The following is a 19,460-nucleotide window of genomic DNA, read 5'->3' as shown; positions in this document are numbered from 1 at the left end:
TTTAGAAGCTAGTACATTTTGTACTTTCCTTATAATCAAACTGCTTTATCGTTCAGACCAAAGTCTCTTAGCCAGTGGATGGCAGAACATGAAAATAAGTCTAAAAACCCTGTTCTGATAAAGTTTTCCCATAAAAAGAAGAGTTGGTTGCAAATACCTTCCATGGGCATATATGAGGTGTTCTCTCATTCTGCCAGTACCTTTGAGTTTTTTCTAATTGATCTGTCTGCTTTTCACAGCACAGATACTCAGTTTTGATTCACAGAAAAGAACAACTCGGAAACCTCCATGCTCTATTTTTTTTTTTTTCCACAGAAATTTCACTGTGAGCTTTTGCAATCTCCACATACTGTATCTTGGCACAAAACACTACCTCTGCTTATGGTTTGCATCATTAAATATCAGATTGGCTGCTCACTGTGTTTATAGGATACAACAAGAAATAGCCTGTTAAATCTGGCTGGCTGGTAAAACTGGTGTTTGTTGAATCATTGCGCTACTGTGTTCCCACATCATACAGAGAACAAAATCCCATAAAACTAATAAGCTGTAAAATAGAATTAAAGTCAATGGCCAAGAATATGCCAAAATGTAGCAAATAATTTGAGAATAACTTTTCTGAAGTCTAGAAAAGTGATCCTCAAAACACTGAGAATAGATCAGAAATGCAATCTATGAAACTGTTTTGAACTAAAAAATGCATGCCAAGCATATATAATACTAATAATAACAATTTTGATGGCTTATCTGTAGATCTTACTGGCAGACTTTTGGAACTGAAGTGAGTATTATCTTCTTTACCTTATGGATGAGGAAGCTGGGTTACCATAAGAATAAATTTTCAACACGAAACATGAGGCAGTGCTGACTCCAGTTCCCATTGAAACTCCCAGTTTTAATTATTTTCCTGTGATCTCCGTTTGTTTCTCTTCATTATACAGAACTTGTTCTTTCAGCACAAGGTAATTTGGATAACACTGAGTGTAGATTAGATCCATGTATTAATACTCATGAAATTTATTAATTCTAAAACTGTTCTGATAGATTAGCTCCTTCCCATCACTGCATGGGAAGATGCCTACATCCTTCATTTAGATTGGTGTCTCGCTTTTGACACTTAATATTTTACTGCTCAAGACACCATGGAAAGAAACAGGAAAAGAATGTCTCTGATGCTTTTTCAGCATGTTTCCAGATAAGTCTGGTGGGAAGCATGTGGAACATCACTTGTCAGATCATGAATTTCCACTGTCCTTTTCAATATCCATGTGATGCTGATGAGATAAATCATGGGAAGCCTCAGTATCAGCAATACAGAGATGACATCCCATTCTGCTTCTGATTAATGTGAGTGGCATAAAAACTGTCTCTTAAGTGTCTGGCTAAAATCAAACTGCATATTAGTTAAATAGAGATTACACTAAATGGACGAATAATTTCACTGAAAAAGTAGCAATTTCCATCGTGTTTTGTGTTTGACAGTCATTTTGCTTGTGGCTTCTCCCTTTGCTGTCTTTGACTTTTTATTGTCTATGTTTTCAGAATTTTTTTCTGACATAAGCAGAGAGAACTCATCTGGTAACTTGACTTGGATAATCCTTATTTATGTGTCATCCATTCCTTGCTAGTGCAGTGCATTTATATAGAACTTTAGAACAGAAAACTCTCCAATTATTTGAATCTGCCCAAGGTGCTGCACTGCCAGGAGCACACCCCGTTTTATCACTGTCTTGCCCCTGGGGCTCCAGACCAGGTCAGATTCAGTACCTTCCTGCTAACCTTTGAAGTCATCTGTGCTGGCTGTCTTAAACCAGAGTTTTCTGAGAATGGTGATTGCCCCTCCTTGCAGCTATGTTCCTCAAGGACCTGTTCTTCAGATGGCAGACATGCAGGAGCAGAAGACAGAAACTGAGTCATTAGGGCCGTGTCTTTGGCATGTGATAGTGCAGCCCCTGAATCTGATTCCTCAGGAATGGAACACAGCATCCAGTTTTCCTCTTACATGTTCATACAAACAAAATTAGAAACTAGAACAGAAAGATTAAGGGGAAAATGGGCATACTGGAAAGGAGGAGAAGGGAGAAAGGAGAGAAATTTTTTTTCTGAAGAAAAGCTTGGGCCATCCCACTAACTCAGGAGAGCAGAGCAACTGAGATTGATACCCTGGTGTTATCTCAGTCACATAACTATCACGAATATTGAGAGTTTAATGAACTAAATAAAGGGGGTGAATAAGATTCCCCTATGTAACTTCTGGTGTGCTCTCTGGGTAAAGTGTGTCTGCTTATACAAGGCTTTTGCTTAGGACATTGGGAGGATGCTGCTTCCACACTGACCTCCCTCTGTTTTCTCAAGACCCCTCATGTTACTGCTTTGATAAATACATGCCTTAAGTCCCTCTGTTAGAGGCTGAGTGCAGGCAATGATGAAAATGGAAAGATTTGAGGGTTCCAAGCCAACATGGGCAAAACAGGGAAAGTGAAAGAGCTGCAGGTGTCCAACTCACACCTCAGGTGATGCAGGCAGTGCAGAACAGGACTTTACAGTTTAATTTCCCCTGCTTGTTCTTTCCTGGCCGTTCTCCCGGAGGCTTGGGCTGCTTGTGTGTTGTCTCTGCACACCTACGTGGAGGCCACACTCAAAACTGTGTATTTCTTTCAGTAGTTTGGTTTTTTCTAGCAGTCTAAGTTTCTAGAGCTCCTGCTCAGAGCTTAATCATCTAAAGACAGGTGACATATGGGTCATATTAAGATGGGTCATATAATCATAGAATCTCAGAATGGTTTGGATTGGAAGGGACCTTCATAATCTAGTTCCAACCCCCAAAATACATCTGTTAGGAATATCTTTCTGAGTCTTAATTTGGTTCCATTGTTGAATCTTTGCCCCTCTTCCCCTTTCCTAAGCAAACGTAAGCTCTCTGATTGCATGCTTCCTTGCTGTACAACAGATTAATCTCTTTATTGAGCTCTTGATGGCTTTTTTCTGACAGGCCTTGCTGCCGCTAAAGGCCATCCAAAGGCTCCTCATTACAAATTTAAAAGTCACCACTGTGTCTCCCATTCTCCTTTGTGTCATTCTGCAGTCTCTTGTCTTCCTCCTCCCACTTCTTGTCTCACAGTGGAAATGCTAGTGAAGTGATTGCAGGGATGAGGTTCCCCGCTGAAGTATGGTGCAAAGGTGAGGGGGTGGCAAAGTCAGCCCCCCAAGCATGCTTCCTGTGGAGGTGTGAAGTTACTAAGATTGGCAAAGAAGACATCAGGATAAATGCAGAGGTAGAAATCTGGCAGTAGGAAAATGCTGCACCAGAATTTTCCAGCCATGTAGTTGTGTCTTGGTAGCCCATAGCTGATGGTAAAAATGCATAGATGACATAGAAAGCTTCAAAGGTTAATTATAGCTTCCTCACTGGACACATAGATTGCTTTTTGGAAGGACTATATAGAATTGTAGAATGGTTTGGGTTGGGAGAGACCTGAAAGATCATTTAGTTCCAACTTGCCTGTACGTGCAGGGACACATCCCACTAGACCATCTTGTTCAAACCACCATCCAGTTTGGCCTTGAACACTTACTTCAGGAAACAAAATAGTGCCCAACATAATTGACCTTATTCAGGTGTGCTCCATAACCCCTTATAACTTCATACACTTATATTTTTTTCTGGTAGGAGTAGGGAAGAAAATATTCCATATCTAAGCCAATCTTGGATTTTAGTATTGTTAATGAATTCTCAGAACAAAGCCTATGTGGGAAGTTCATCTTGCTAAATCTGTCAGCCTTCATATGTGTGGACTTTATTTATTGTTTATTTGACCAATAGTTATGTTTAGATAACTGAGCAAAGGTGTGGAGCTGGGTTCTTGCTGAAAATTCTTTCTCATGTCTCATCAGTACTAGATTCTTGACTTTATTTAGTACTAAAAGGAAGTCTGACCTTGCGAATTAATATCACCATTCTCTAGAACATAGAGCAACCACTTCTTCATGCCTTTCTTTAGTGTATAAGGAAAACAAATTATAATTACTGTGTTGTCTTTAAGGGTTTTTTTTTTCATGGTACAAGACTTGTAATCTTCAAAAGTGTTTCAGAAACCTTCGGAATTTATTTTAACAATTAAAATATAAGTTCAAAGCACAGAGTCATAAATATCCTAGTTTATGATAAAAGGCGTAAACCCATCCTGCGTTCCTCCAGGGTGCCATTTTATGAGACAAGATGAACTTCATCACCCTCCCCTTCCCTCCCGCCACTGACTTCGTGCCAGCTGTGGTGCTCATCAGCCACCTCACAGGACTGATACAACTCACTCACTCAGAGCAAAACTAACCCAGCAAAATAGAGGGTATTTTCTGCAGGGTCAGTGAAGCGAGTCAGGTCACACAAGTGGAAGAAGTGGGCTGTGAGAACAAAGTCTTTTATGCCTATCCTCAGTTTTTCTAGTGTTTTATATGGAGATATTAAAGTATGTTGACTGCTAGACCCATACTTAAAGCTCCCTGCACCCCATGTGTTAGAGCTTCTCTGCTCTCTTGGTGCAAAATTCAGCTATTAATATAAAGCTGTGTTGCATTTCACAGTTTTACTATGCAGCAAAGTAAACTAAACCTGGTGATGATAGGCATTTTCTAGAACGATTAATACAATTATTCCTTCATTAAATTTATTTCGAGAAACAAAATAATGCTCAATGTGATCTACATGCAAGGAATAAAAAAATGCCTTCCCATATTTGCAGTAAACTTTCGTTCATTAGAAGTATGCCATTAGACATTAAAATCACATCACCTAAGGAAAGCAGCTTAACTCTTCTTTAGCTTCAGCAGCTTCAGCAGTTTTGCAGGGAACCACCTGTAACTCAGAGTGGTTCAACAGCTCCCCACTCATGACCCCATACAGCCATACCAGGAACTAAATAAACCCTACTTACTAGCAATTAAAGTGATTTAATTTAAAACACAATGACAGATGCATAATGGGTTAATTACAAAATAAGTAATTAGCAAATAGGATAGAAAAGGTTAAAAGGTTGTGGACTCTAGTTGTTTGCTTGGGAGAGATAGTGAAATCATCAGCGATTAAACTTTTAATTTCTGGGCTTGATTCTATTATTGTTAGCTGTAAATGAAGCAGCAAACAAGAAGAGTGGTTAAAAAAAAAAAATCACTGCTTTATCAGACTTACTGAAAGGCCATTGTTAACAATGAGGCTATGAGATTTGTTTCCAGTCTGCACCCAAAAGTATTTTTTCATCTACAATGTTTCTACTTAACATCAGGATATAATTCTTCTGAGAAGTGTCATCCTCGCTGTACTGGGGCCCCAGTGCAGTCAGGAAAAAGGGTATAAGGAGTGGTAGAGATTAAACCACACCTCTTAGGAAACTGCCTGCCTTAAAGAGTGAATGAGTGAATTATTTTGTTGGGAATATGCCTTAATGTGTTTGTTCTTCAAAAAATGAGGATAAAAAGAAATAGGACTTTGAATAAGGTAACTTCTGAGCTGTGAAAATCCTTCATCTGAAATCCAGTTAATTTCATGTGGTGCTGATCACATAGACAGAGCCATTACAGAGGATTGCAAGCAATTTTCTGTTAAAATAAGCAAAATAGAGCTACTGTTTCATCTTCACAAGTATTATTCCTTCTCTCCATGACTCCTGCCTGCTCAAAACCATAAGTAAATGGGCATTTAGATAGTTTTAATACAGTCATATTTTATGACCACTAGCTTATTGCCAGGTAATTTGAAACTCTTTTGTTTATTTATAGTAATTATAAATATATTTATGTATGTCTGAAACATGTGTTTTGTATTTTGACATTTCAGAGGGGATATTTGCAGAAAGTTTTCTCCAACTTGAGCTTAATTGCCATTGAATTTTTTCTTTTGAAAAATAAGCTTTTGGGTAAACCTCAGAAACAGAAATGTAGGCTTCTCCATTTCATAATATCAATTAAAACCAGGCAGGAATTCTCCTTTTTAAATATAGCTGCTCTCTAACTTAATTACATGTCCACTGGTAACCATTAGGATTATTTGACCCAACTTCCCATAACAGTCACATTCCTCCATCATCCCTTGCTCTCTTTTGAGCATGGTTATCATGTGCTCACTTTCCTGTCACTTTGCCGAGGCATAGTTAGCTCTCAACTGGTACATGTCAGTCCAGCCCCTTAATAATTTAACTTTTCTTGTCTGTCCCCTCTTTTCTACTATTGATACTTTTTTTGTGTCTCTGTTATGACCTCATGAAGCCTCCAGGGGTGTTATCTCCCTTACTGCTTGACAGGAGGCCTGAACCTTCACATCCAGAAATGGACTGTCGCCTTTTGGCATGTGCCGCACTGTCGGTGTCAGCTCAATGCCTCTTTCCCTTGAGCTGCTCCTTCAGTGGCAGGTGAATGCTCCAGGACCACCAGTTCAACCTGTAGAAAGGATCATAGAATCATAGATCTGCATGTTTTTTCAGCTAGTTTTTTTACCCTTACCATAGGTTTTGCTGGGTAGGGATACGGATTTCAGAAAAAAAAACAAACTAACTTCTTGTTCTGGTCTATTACCTAAATTTTGTTGAAAATAAGCTTCTTCAAGATTTTCCCTCAATAGTAATTGAATCTAAGCCATACATTTCAGGTCTGGAATCTGTGTTGAGCATTTCAGAATTCAGTGGTTTTGCAATTCAGCTACCAGGTTTTTAGCACAAGTAGATTAAGGTTTGGAAACTCATAAAGTCACACAATATGCAAAACCCATGAGGCTAAATCCATAACTGTAACACCATCTTTTGTTTTCTTACCCAAGGGTTTCTTCAAAGTTTTATGTATTAGCACAGTGTAACTCAAGGCCTGCAATATAGACAACAATTTTTCAATATTTAGAGGTTATTTTTTTAACTAAGTGGTGAATCTCTGAAGCTCTGGTTAAGAAAAGCAGCCTAAAGCTGCATTAATTCTACTGCTTGTACCTGAACTCTGAAAAAGAGCTCAAATGCCAGTATCAATCTTTAGGGTAATACTTATCCTTATTCATTGTGACATTTGTAGTTTAGAACATACTAATTTCTGCTCCACTGATCTTTTAGGCACGGCACATGTAAGAAGGACGGACAAAATTAATTTTTTTTAACAAGATTCATCCAGGTACCACCTCTCCTGACTTTTAGAAAACATTCTTCTTCTTAATCCATTTCATCATGAGGGTGGAAAATCAGCTGTTTCAATAGAAGTCTTTGAAATGTAGTATCTTCGGGATTATCTCATGTTAGTCAGTTGTAGAGATTTACTGGGTAATTCTACACAGCCTTCCTCTAACACACACTTTGCAGTGAGTAATAAGAGAAATTAGCATGGAAGATAAACTGTCCCTTGTTGAAATTTCAGGGAGAGCTAATGTTTCCTGAGTTGACTGAACAAAACAGACAAACAAGAGAAGTTTTACGTCAAAGCTGCTGTCTGAATGGAACTCCCATAGGCTGGAGAACGAACACATAAGCCTTGAAGTATCTCAAAGGCTCTTCAAAAAACACAGAAATAATCACTTAAATATGAGGTCTTTTATGATACCCTCATGCTTTTCTGTCTTCCTTACCCCTGCAGGATCCTTCATGAACTGGATATTTATGCAAGTAGGTAGGTGTCTTTCTAAATTCTGGCCTAAGCGTCTAATGATATATACATCTCTTAATGCACAGTTACCAATCAGCTGCTCTCGGGCACATCTGGCTTGCTTTCAGTAACACTTCATGTTAAGAAAGTCCTCCCCTGCAGGCAATAAAATGCTGGTTATCAAAATAGTGGCTAAACGGGGCTGCTGCCAGTTCTGTGCTCCTCTCATGCCCTCCTGTGTACACACTGAGCAAGCAGGCCAAGGCAAAGTGCTGGAGACCTGACACTGCTGCAAGGGGGTGAAGTGGAGCAGGGAGGAGGCTACAGCCCCCTATGCTGACAAAGTTTTAAGCCAAATATGAGCAGATTTCATAGGGCCTGTACATCTTAGGGCCAGTCAACGGCTCCACGCCGGGATAAGTGATTTGAGATCCTCTGTAAGTGACATAATGTTTTTCATTTCTGTAAGTACAAGGCGAGAGAAGCATTACGTACACAGCTTTCTACTTGATGCCCAGGTGGTTCAAAGGTAATGTTAGTTTTTCTCCACGTACTTTTGATGATACCTATGAGACTGCCTTTCTAGTGTGTTCAGGCTACTGGAAAATTGACAGAAATACTAGAACTCTTTTCCTTTTTGGCTATGATGAAATCAATTATTATATTTTCCATGAGCTTATAAAAATATGTATTTACCCCAATACAATAAGACATTAAGTTCTGATGAAATAATGAAAACAACTTTTATCTTGCTTTTATCTTCCATTACTTCATTTTGTGGGGCTGTGTCTATTTTTTTTTAGATATGTTCAAAACAACATCTTTATCATTCTGCCTGTCCTGCCAGAACTGAAGTTTCATGAGTGTGGAACTAAAGGAGGAGTGACTTCGTCCATCTAAATTTATAGTGTTCATCCTGCAGTTCTGCTTGTTGAAACACAAGTGCTTTCAAAAACCTGTAAAGCAGTGAGGTTAGCAGTTATATTTTATCAGGCTTACTGTCTGCATTTGATAACTTTCTGACTTCCATGCTGTAAAGTACCTGCTGGTACCTGCACAGATCTGAGCACATATCATACTGTGGTCTGATCCTGACTGATGTTTAACATCCATAATCTTGACTTGTTAGTGCTCATCAATTTTTAGAGCTTTTAAGAAGCAAGTTAGAATAGGAAGTTCTGAGCCTAAAAAAAATAAAACAAGTATGCTTTTCTAATGAGCACAAGTTGAGTCTGTGTGAGGAGGAAAGAGGAAGGTTACACAGAACTACTGAACATTCATATTAAAAGGCTCAGCAGCTCCTTGCCTTTTTGATCAACTGTTTCAGGGTAGGCTGCAAATTGTTTATACAGATAGTCCACTGTGGTTTTGATTTTATGCTTTATTGCATGTTTTTGTGTCCTCATGAGTTAAACTAGACTAGTGGTAAAAAGGATGAGTCAAAGTCCAGTTCTGAGCTTGTGCCTCCAAGCCAGTTCTAATGGGGCTTTTCAATAAACATACCTAGAAAACTATATATATATATTTATTTCTCATATGATGCACAGTTGTTCAGTATGTTTTATGAGGGAGATAATAATGCCTGTTCAGTATATAGGTATCATGCACCATAAGCCATAGTCTAGTATATTTTTCACTGAATATGTATCAGTAGAAAATAATCTGTATAACTCTGCTCTGAAATACTGATTTTGCTTTGCTGTTACATATTGAAATGTTAGATACTGAACCAAATTTGAAAGTTCATTTAGGCATCAGTACAGCCCGTAGGCTACACTGTCATATTTCCCAATGGGAAGTTGCTAGCTGGAATTTTTCAACAACAAAAAAATGAAGTTAAAAGTAAGAGCAAGGGAGTTTGCAGAACAAAAATGCTAAGATGACACATCCCTTAATTCATCACCCCCAAGAAAAGCAAAAGTGCCCCTTGTGCCAGGGCAGAGAATGAGGGGCCGACATCCAGGGGCGTTTGGTCTGACTGTGCTGGAGCTTTCCTCTGCACCTCAGTGCTCTGCTATCCCACTCTGCACCCTCACCTGCTCCCCAGTGCATCGCAGGACCTGGGCAGGCTCCCATCCATCCTTGAATCTGCCAGCAGCCCTGGAGGCAGCCCAGCTCCTGGTGAGCCAGAAACAGCAAGTATTGTGTAAGGGTGAAGGGACAAGCCAGAGATACTGAGTGTTGCAGGTACAGGGTTACCAGAAGGACTTGTGTAGATGAGCCAGTTCATCCCCTGGCCCTCCCTCTGGCTTTCAAAAGAGGACGTCAGGGGCTGGTCTGGTGAAGAGCAAAGAGCCAGCTGGCTTCTCAGTGCTTCCAAAAGGTGCAAAGTCATAGAATGTTGGAAGGGACCTTAAAGTTAATCTAGTTCCAACTCCCCTACCATGGGCAGGGACACCTTCCACTAGACCAGGGTGCTCAAAAAATCCTGTTCTTGCCTTGAGAATCATGGAATCATCACATCTGGAAAAGACCTTGAAGATCACCAAGTCCAACCATCAACCCAGAAAAAAACACCATCCCTACTAAAGCATGTCCTGAAGTGCCATGTCTACACATTTTTTTAATACCATCAGGGTGGTGACTCAACCACTTCCTTGGGAAGGCTGTTCCAGTGCCTGACAGAAGAGGCAGGAGGCAGCAGTGCTTGTCCACCATGCTGCCAGGGGCAGTGGGAAAGGAAGCCTGAGGCTTGCTGGGAAGCATGCAGCTCAAGATGGAGACAGGGACCAGGATTCAAACCACAGAATTACCCTGCCCCTGGCTTAGGGAAGAGTGGCAGCCAGCAGCTAAACCTGGAACAACACAGTAAGACCAAAAATACCCCCATCATTGAAGCAGTGAATCCCTTTTATATAGCTATTGGTTAATCTGGTTCATGTGTATGAAGGAGGAAGCAGTATGTGAGAATGGGAGAACTCTTAACCCCATTGATTAATGTTAGTTGGTCAATCACCTTTCATTGTGGGAAAAGAAAGTAAGTGTAGTAATTGGCAGTATGGCTAGACAGTGTTTCTAGATTGGAGACCAAAGCCTGAGAATGAATTCCAAATACAACCTTTTTAGGCCAGAGAAGATGAAGATCCCAAATATGCCTTTTTATTTGGAGTAAATAGGAATATTCTTTTCCTGATGCAGGGCTGTAGATCTGAAACACAACTTAGTATTAGAACGAATGATCATTTTGCTACTTGTATGTGAGGTATCCAGTATGAATGTGAGGATTACCTAGTTAAAAAACGTAAAAGCAGTAGTAGTAAAAGTAGAGTTGAACTTGAGTGGTGGAGAAAGAGCACGCTGTTCAGACCGCTGGCTCAGCTCTCCAGCAGAGAGATCATACAATCATAGAATCATTGAGGTTGGAAAAGACCTTTAAGACTGTTAAGTACAACCGTAAACCCAGTGTCACCATGCCCACTAAACCATGTTCCAAAGTAACACGTCTACACGTTTTTTTTAACACCTCCAGGGATGGTGACTTCACCACTTCACTGGGCATCCTGTTCCAATGCTTGTTCGCTCCTTCAGTAAAAAAAAATTTCCTGTTATCCAATCTATACCTCCCTTGGAGCAACTTGAGGCCATTTCCTCTTGTCGTATTGCATGATGCTTGGAAGAAGAAACAAACACCCACCTCACTGCAACCTCCTTTCAGGTAGTTGTAGAGAGCAGTAAGGTCAGCCCTCTCTTCTCCAGACTAAATAATCCCAAATCCCTCAGCCACTCTTCATAAAACTTGTGCTCTAGACCCTTCACCAGCTTCATTGCCCTTCTCTGGACGTGCTCTGGCACCTCCATGTCTCACTTATAGTGAGGGGCCCAAAAGTGAACACAAAACACAAAAGTGTTCGAGGTGCAGCCTTACCAGTGGTGAGTACAGGGGCACGATCATGTAGGATGCAGAGATAGCAACCCCTGAAGTCAGTGCTGCGTGCTCAGGGCTTGTAACTCAGAGCCACGAGACCTCAGTGAGCTCTTTGTGGGCAAATGAGCACTCAGCACACAAAAGATAATCTAATGAAGCCTACTCCCTGTGATGTTAGCAAAGCTTAACCGTAAAAATTGTGTCACTACTGGCAAGAAAGAATCTGATTCTGCAATGTCTGTGACGACTCCCAGACATTATTGGCCTGATGTGGTGGAGCCTTGCCTGGGACTGATCCTTCCCATTTGTACCTGTTAATTTGCTTTTATGTTGTAGACTCTGTACAACAATTTTATTTCCTCCAGCATCTTCTGCATCTATGCCTTCAAGAGCTTTTCCTACAGTCATTTCATTATTAGTTTTTTTACACAAGCAGCCACTGCCTTCATGCCAGTTCCTGGTCTCATCAGGGAAAATGGCAAAGCTCCCTGGATAATTAGAATTTTTCTCTTTATACAGAATTCATTGAAGAACTTTGTATTTCTCCTTTTTTCCTCCTTTTTAATAGCTTGGCAGAAAAACAGTAATTTTAGGATTAGTAACTAATTATTTACAGGATGAGCAAAATTTTTGTTTAGAACACTCAATTGTTTACTTCAAGAGCACTTGTGTGTCAGTGACTCACCAAACCACAATTAAATTCTGGGAAATGGCTTTATTGTTGAGGTTTATGGGGTCCCATGATGTGGCAGGATAGGTCAGAGTCTGATTTTAATTGGAGGCCTGATGTAAATTTGTGTCCTCTTTAACCTTTGGATTGAGGGATGGTGAAGGATTTGGTACATCCACAAGATGTCAGTAACAAAAGAGAGATCTTGTGTCATTGCCTCTGGTTGTGTTGTTTGTACATGGCAGTTATCAAGCAGAGTATTTGATTTTCCCTTGAGAGGCTAAAGAGATACCGTCTTTTCTGAGAAGAGCCCAGACAGGATCTCGGGGAGCTTGCTTGGAAGAAAAGAGGAAGAGATAAACATGCACTGTAACGTATGCTGGAGGATATTTTACCTGATACAAAACTTGACTTTGCATTTGTTTTACAAATACAGTGAACATTATGTTTTGTTGTTGGGTTTTTTTTTTTTTTCTGTTTTGTTTGTTTGTTCCCTTGGGTTTTTGTTTGATGTGAGGTTTTTTGTTATTGTTTTTGTTGGGTGGTTGTTGTTGTTGTTTGGGGGGGGGTGTATAGTGGTTTTTTTTTCTTTGTTTTGAATCAAGAGGCAGTTCTGAGTCTTGGAATAGCAATTAATTTAGCTTAAAAGATTGACCAGATATTCCCAGTTAATGTAACGAGAGGCATGAAGATAAAAGACAGGGAACGCATCAGGGAGAAAGAGAACAGGGCTGTTCATTCAGAAGGAAAGACAGACAGACAGACAGACAGACACACGCACACGCACACACACACACACACACACACACACCCCCTTCTCCCCGCAGCGCTGCGGGGCAGGCGGGGCCTCCTCCCTCCCCCCTCCGCGCTTCCTGCCCGCAGCCGCAGGGGGGCGCCGCTGCACCGCGCGGCTGCGGGGCCGGCCGGGGTGGGGGGGCGGGGGGGATTGTGAGGGAAACCGGGGGAGCGAGGAGCCCCGCGGCCCTTTTTGGGAGGGCTGCCGCTCTTCCATGCGGGCGGGCAGCCCGCCTGGCCCGGGCGCGGGGGAAGGCGCCGGCTGCCGCCCCGTCGCCAGTAGCGGGGCGCCAGGAGCGGGAGCGGTGCGGGGCGTCCCGCCGCCATCTTGGGGCGCCTTGGCGGGGTGTCTTGAGGCTGCGGGGGCTGCTCAGGCCTCCCCTGCGCCTGAGGCTGCGGGGGCTGCTCAGGCCTCGCCTGCGTCGCGCTGGATGCGCGGGGCCGGTGAGCTTAGGTGACACGGCGAGGCTGCGTCCCAGATACATTAATTACACCTGGTGTCTCATGCCAGTGTGGTAGACTCTGCCTCAGCAGAGCAGATGTTCTGCGTGTCCTCTCAGGCTGCTGTTGGCGGAGGGTCGTTGCTTCAGGGACAGTGAGCAGTGTGAGGAGAGAGGGGCCGGGAGGAAGCACAGACCGGGCTGTGGCGCTGAATGGCTGCAGAGAAAGAGAAAGCAAAAGTTGGTTAGCAAAATAAAAATCAAAGGACAGTTTCTTAACGTAAAATGCCAGCCAGAACAATCGAAGAGAGGTGCTGCTTCCCATATAAAATGCCTGGTTGCACGATAACGTTAAAAGAGGCGTGTTTCCTGATGATCAGATGAGTGTGACTGTGATCCTGGGCTAGTTTTCCAGTGGCGTTAGTGGGGTCAGTTGTAGGCCTGGGATTTCTTACTTAAAAATTTGAATGAGATGTTGTCTCTGTTCTAGAGTAATGCCTTTAGGGTTGTCTCCACTCAGATTCCTTAAACTAGGAACGTGCTGCGATCATCCAACTGGGCACTTAGTTTTGGGCTGATTGAGGGCATGCTGCCTGTGATACCTCCATCTGAAGAGCAGTGTGGCTAGCATAAATACAGATACTGCTGAAGGAAGGTGCCATGACTGCTATCAATTATTTTCCCTCCTCCTGACACAAAATTAGCTTGCAGGGCTTTCGTCTTTGCTACCAAACAGAAAAGTTAGTATGTCAGTGTGTATGTATGGACATACAAATGAGGGAGGCAATCTAAATATTAAAACCATTACTTCAGGATACCAAATTTGGTTCCTCAGAGCTGCAGTTATCTCCTTAGTAAAACAGAAGACACTGTTGTTAAAAAGTTAAGTAGTAAGTACCTATAAATTCGTTTTCTACGAAATGAGTAAAATTACCGTTTCATTCTCAAAACTTTGTAAAAGTTGATAGACTTCTGAGTTTTAAAAGATTGAGGAAGAATCAGTGTAACTGAAGACATAGAATTTCTGGTTCCCTAGAATCCTCTCCTTACTGAATCTGAGAGTAATGGGCATGTATAATTAGAAATTGTAAAGTAAAAACCGATTAGTTACATACTAAGCATAAAGAAACTTCTGCAAAAAAATAAGGTGTTCCACGGAATGGGTAGAAGCATTTTATTTTATCTCTGCATCAGTAGCTACCAGCTTTTTGACCTTTCCTCCAAATCCATGTCACCCGAAGCTCTTCCAGTCCACCCAGTTTTTGGACCTGACTTGCATTCATTGCCTCATGCAGTTCAGCAAGGTGCATTGAGTTTAATGTGTTAAGCCATCAAATATGTACCATGGTATTCAAGATCTGAAATGTTCCATCTTGTTTAAATGTTAATGGTATTCTGCAGATTTGCCTTTATGGACATATTACGTGAGGGTTTTTTCCTTTTTTTTGGTAGGTGACATTGGTGACAGAAGAAGAACGAGGATGATTACATATCCATAACTCCCAGCAGTATGTCAGGTAATCATATTTCATAAGAACATCTATGTAATATTTTTTGCTTTGCTGGAGTGATTATTATTAAATATTTACTGCAAAATACTGTTTTATGTACAAATAACTCAGAATTTGACCAAACATTGAGATAAAGGGATGCTTCTGGAGAGGGAGAACTGGACACATGACATCCTGCAATTGTGTATTACATTTGAGACAGATGCATTTCCTTCAGGAACAAAGTTGTATTTTGCTTCAAATGCACATTCCAGCCTCAACATTTCTGCTGAAACTGCCAGTACAGTGATGGTTTCTGCTGAGTACGTTTGCCTAAGTTGAATTGTAACATGGACATACCCTCTGAGGTTCAAAGTGAGGCAGACAAATTCATTTTACATGGACTACCAAGTACTCTTCAGATAATGATTGACTAGGTCTGCAATTGGGTTGAAGATCCAGAGTTGAAATGACCACTTTAAGTCCGCTTAACTGTCTTGTCCCTTCCAGTTACAAAGCATTTGAAGGCTATACATAAATTAGCTGTGTCAAAAAACCCATAGATTCTAATCCCAGAACAGAGTGTCTGAAAAGACATACTTGTTCTAAGGAGATTCTGTATAAAGTCAGAGAACTTCAGACTTCCAGAATTTGTTTCTGTATTGATCAAACTGCATGGAAAGTAAAATGTTCTGCTGATGCTGTTTGTCAGTACATCTTTCAAGCAGCAGATACCATAAATGGGACCTTTTAAAAGCCTGTTTGTAAAATGCAACATGGGCTACATAGGGAAAATCATCATAAACAAGATTGATTTCCTGGTGGTATGCTCAGGGGACAGTTTCTTTTTACTGACGGGGCAGGTGAAATACCCTTTTCTCTAGAAGACGCCCATCTTTTTCTATTGGTCAGCAAGGGGTAACAGCTGCGCTTACCAACAAAGCTAGTGTTTTAAGTTTAGGGTCCAAGATGAGAGGTAGAGAGTAAAATTCACATGGAGAAACAGAGTGTTACTTAAATGTGTGCTTTCATAGTAAAATGTATTAATTGATAATATGCAAAGATCTGTCACTGAACTTCTGTTTCTATGGTTTCTTTGCTGTCCGTTAGAGCAGAGGTTAGGCACAGATGAATCTAAGACATCAAGGCTTTTTGTGGAATAAAGTGGGATACTTGACCCTTGGTTAGTTTGTCAGGCTCTGAATTAGCATCACGGCCACATAAGGATTTGGAAGGAGTTAGTGTCCTTAGGCTATACTGACAGGACCCACTAAAATGGTTTTTTTTTGCATTCTTCAGCAGGCATTCTAAGCATAATTTCATTTAGCAAATACCTATTTTGGAAGAATTTAAAGAACTGACATGTAACACAGTCTATCCAGTTCTCTGTTGTGCTTTCTTCTGCCTCCTATTAAACTGTGGTTTTTGACCTTTTACTGCAGGGCTTGATTTTGCTGTGGTTTTGGAGGGTGCAATTAGTAGCTTGTGCCATGTGATGGTAAGAGATGGGGAAGGAAGTACAGTGTACCCTCTTTATCCTCACCTTACCACTTCGCCCTGTAGCTTCCTGCTGGGGTAGTTTTATGGAGAATTCCCACTGCTGCTCTAACCAGACCTATCTCCCTAGACCTTTTCCCCTGGCAGGGCAGCTCTGCTAAGTTTAGTGAAACACAGAGCCTAATAGGAAGGACCTACATTTTCTGCATTTCTTTTGAAAGAAGTGGGCAGAACAAATATGTGCAAAGAAAATAGTCAGCAGGCAAAAAAAGAAAGGTTCGTTGCAGGAGATGTCTGTTGGTACAGCTGTAGGTGTCCAGCACTTTTCATTATGAGCAGTTTATACTTTCTGTTTCTCATTATAGCAGTGAGATTCCCTACATGAGTGTGAATGTGAAAAGAAGCATGGATGAAACAAAAATCTTTCAAACTCTATAAAACTGTATAAATACTACCATCCGGTGCCAGACAGGACTCCTTTCCTGATGAATGAAAATGGAAGAAAGTTAGATTCTGTTAGTGAGTCACTGGAATCTAATCAGGATCAGAATCTAATCCAAAACCAAACCAGTTGCCTAAAATAATAGGCTGTATTATGCTGAGTTTTTGATACATAATTTCTCTGCCCATACATTACATTTTTACTGCAATTAAGATTTTTCCTCTCATAGGCACTATCCAAAATCCTCTAGTTTTTAGTGGAATGTAGAGAATTTTTTTTTCTCACAGAAGACTAGAATTTGGCCTTTGGTAGTATAGCTAGGCTTTAGTACATTTTGCAGTTGTCATAGGAAAAATATATTTAAAATTTTGTCATCTCAGCTTTAAAAACACATCCTAGTGTGATTATTTTGTGGCACACGTCTGTAGCTGAGTGTGCTTATGGCTTTTAATAAAGAGAGAGTTCAAGTTTTCCAAAATTATTTTGGGAATTTTGAAGTTGTGGGTAACATGGTAGGATTTCAGAAGTGTGGAAGCCCTTAAGGAAAAGTGAATAAAATAAAAAATAAAAAGCAAAATGGATGCACCAGGGAAAAAAATTTTGCATGCAAAAAAAGATAAAATGAAAGGCAAATGTTGACTTAATGAAGTTCAAATCACTTGTCTTTTTTCTTAAAATGCAGTCAAAATAGAGTTCACACAGCAAGACAGATGGGGTTAATGAAAACCTAATATTGGGTGCCTGACATTAGGAGCTGACAAGTGAAAAGCTGGACCTACAGGTTTTGTAAACACTGTGCTTGTTAGTATACTTTTGCAACTATGCCAGTTCTAAGTGTGAAAACTTGCCTGACCAGTTTTATGTACAAATAACTCAGAATTTGACCAAACATTGAGATAAAGGGATGCTTCTGGAGAGGGAGAACTGGACACATGACATCCTGCAATTGTGTATTACATTTGAGACAGATGCATTTCTATTCTCATAAACTGAAGCTTGGTACATCCCTAAAATAAATAGTGTTCAGGTGAGTGGTCACACACATAAATGTTACAAAGCAAACCTGAAAGTTTAGCTTTCCTATTTTGGAACATCATTTTTTTTTTTTTAATTTGTTGTCTTTTATCATAAGTGCTGCAGCAGAGCTGATGCTTTTGGAGAACTGCATAAAAATGCAGTTAGGGAATATAAGAAAAATATGGGTTTGGGTTTTTTGTTGTTTTGGTGTTTTTTTTAAATAGAAATCAGCAGAAAATGATTGATTGGATGCTCCTCCCATAGTTTATCATCAGCTTTACAGCAGACACCAGCAATTACTGTCCACAGAGTAATACCTACGAAAAAAAATCAGAAGCATTTTTAAAGCTAGTACTGTCTTGGCAATAGCTGTAGTTTTTCTGCCATACATTTGCACAATAGCTTAGAAAAACTGATGGATTGGAAAGTGATATTTTCTTATTGAGAAGATAGTATTTTCAAATAAATATATAATATTATTCATAAAAAAATTATTGCTGTTTAAAAACTCTAGTGAATATTTTAGCTTTAGTGTCCCTGTTCACTGGCAATAGTCATTATTCAGTGGCAATGATCTACTACTGAAAGCTTCCTTTTGTACCTTTCCTCCCAAAGTGCAGGACAAGCAGCACTTGTCTTTGTCTTCATTTATGGAAGTGAGAACTTAAAAAAGAATTAAAGAATAGGTTTTAAAAAAACCCAGAAAATAATATTTGCGAATACAGTAAATCTCGTTAATTTGACCTTCATGGCAGGTGAAGATAGAATGAAAAGTCTGTTAACACTGATGTTTGGCAAGTCTGCAGCAGCTCTTTCACTGACTTCAGTAAGGCTATTTTTTAACTCTGCTTTTCCTTGGAGTTTCATAATTGACTCAGACATTGTGCTTCTGCTCTCAAACATCCACAGTGTTCTATTTGGTAATGACTGTAAAGTTAGATCAGGATAGGTATTATAATAAAATTGAGTGCTTATATTAGAGAATATAATTTAAATGTCATAAATGCATATTTTCAGTAAGTATAATTTAATATGCAGCATTTCTTGTAAACAGGTCACTCATTTGGAGAAGAAAATTAATCAGCTTTTGTGCAACAAATCCATTTGAAAACCAGTGTCTCCTAGGGTGTTGCATGTAGTTTCCAAGAACTAGGAAAAGTAATAGGATAGCAAATGTTCTGCCTTTTCTTCCTGAGTCTTTTCACTGTAATGCTCATTAATCTGCAAACCTGCCATTAATTCAAATGGAGAATAGTTCATCGTGTAACATCAGTTGAGAAACTATTTCTCCTGAATTTCTGTAATGATTTTCCTAGGATAATTTGATTTGACATACATCACTGCCTGACACTTTTTATCTGCCAGACCATGATAAAATCCGACTAACTCAAGTGTATTTTTTCTGTTAAGTAATGGACTTTTTAGAAGGACAGTAAATACTTTAATATAAGGTTTTGTTACACCAGGATTCAGCAGCATTGTAATGAGCTTTTGGGGATTTTCAAAAGGTTAACAAGATTTATATTGTGGGATGTTTTTGCATGAACCTATGAATCACTCCATGATGGCTCTTATTACTTAGAAGCATATTTTTGAATATGCAGTTAAAAATACCACACTGGATAAGTTCTAGGCT

At 40.1% G+C, this 19,460-nt stretch overlaps 1 protein-coding gene across 10 annotated transcripts in view; it reads left to right on the top strand.

The window, feature by feature from the left end:
* Window positions 1–19,460, top strand: part of THRB (thyroid hormone receptor beta) — a 172,680-nt gene that overhangs the window by 106,691 nt on the left and 46,529 nt on the right. For 8 of the 10 annotated variants that reach the window (XM_051610036.1, XM_051610033.1, XM_051610038.1 and 5 more), the window contains one exon: window positions 14,831–14,895. In XM_051610036.1, coding sequence (XP_051465996.1) covers window positions 14,889–14,895 — 7 coding nt within the window. In that variant the 5' untranslated portion in view covers window positions 14,831–14,888. Of the gene's footprint in view, window positions 1–7,599; window positions 7,633–8,557; window positions 8,580–14,830; window positions 14,896–19,460 lie in introns of those variants that run through there. The other 2 variants (XM_051610037.1, XM_051610041.1) reach the window with 2 other exon arrangements.

The sequence above is a fragment of the Apus apus genome, chromosome 2, assembly GCF_020740795.1.
Source record: "Apus apus isolate bApuApu2 chromosome 2, bApuApu2.pri.cur, whole genome shotgun sequence".
NCBI classification, from domain to species: domain Eukaryota; kingdom Metazoa; phylum Chordata; class Aves; order Apodiformes; family Apodidae; genus Apus; species Apus apus.
The sequence above is the reverse complement of the archived record's forward strand: the minus strand, read 5'-3'. Positions and strand labels throughout refer to the sequence as shown.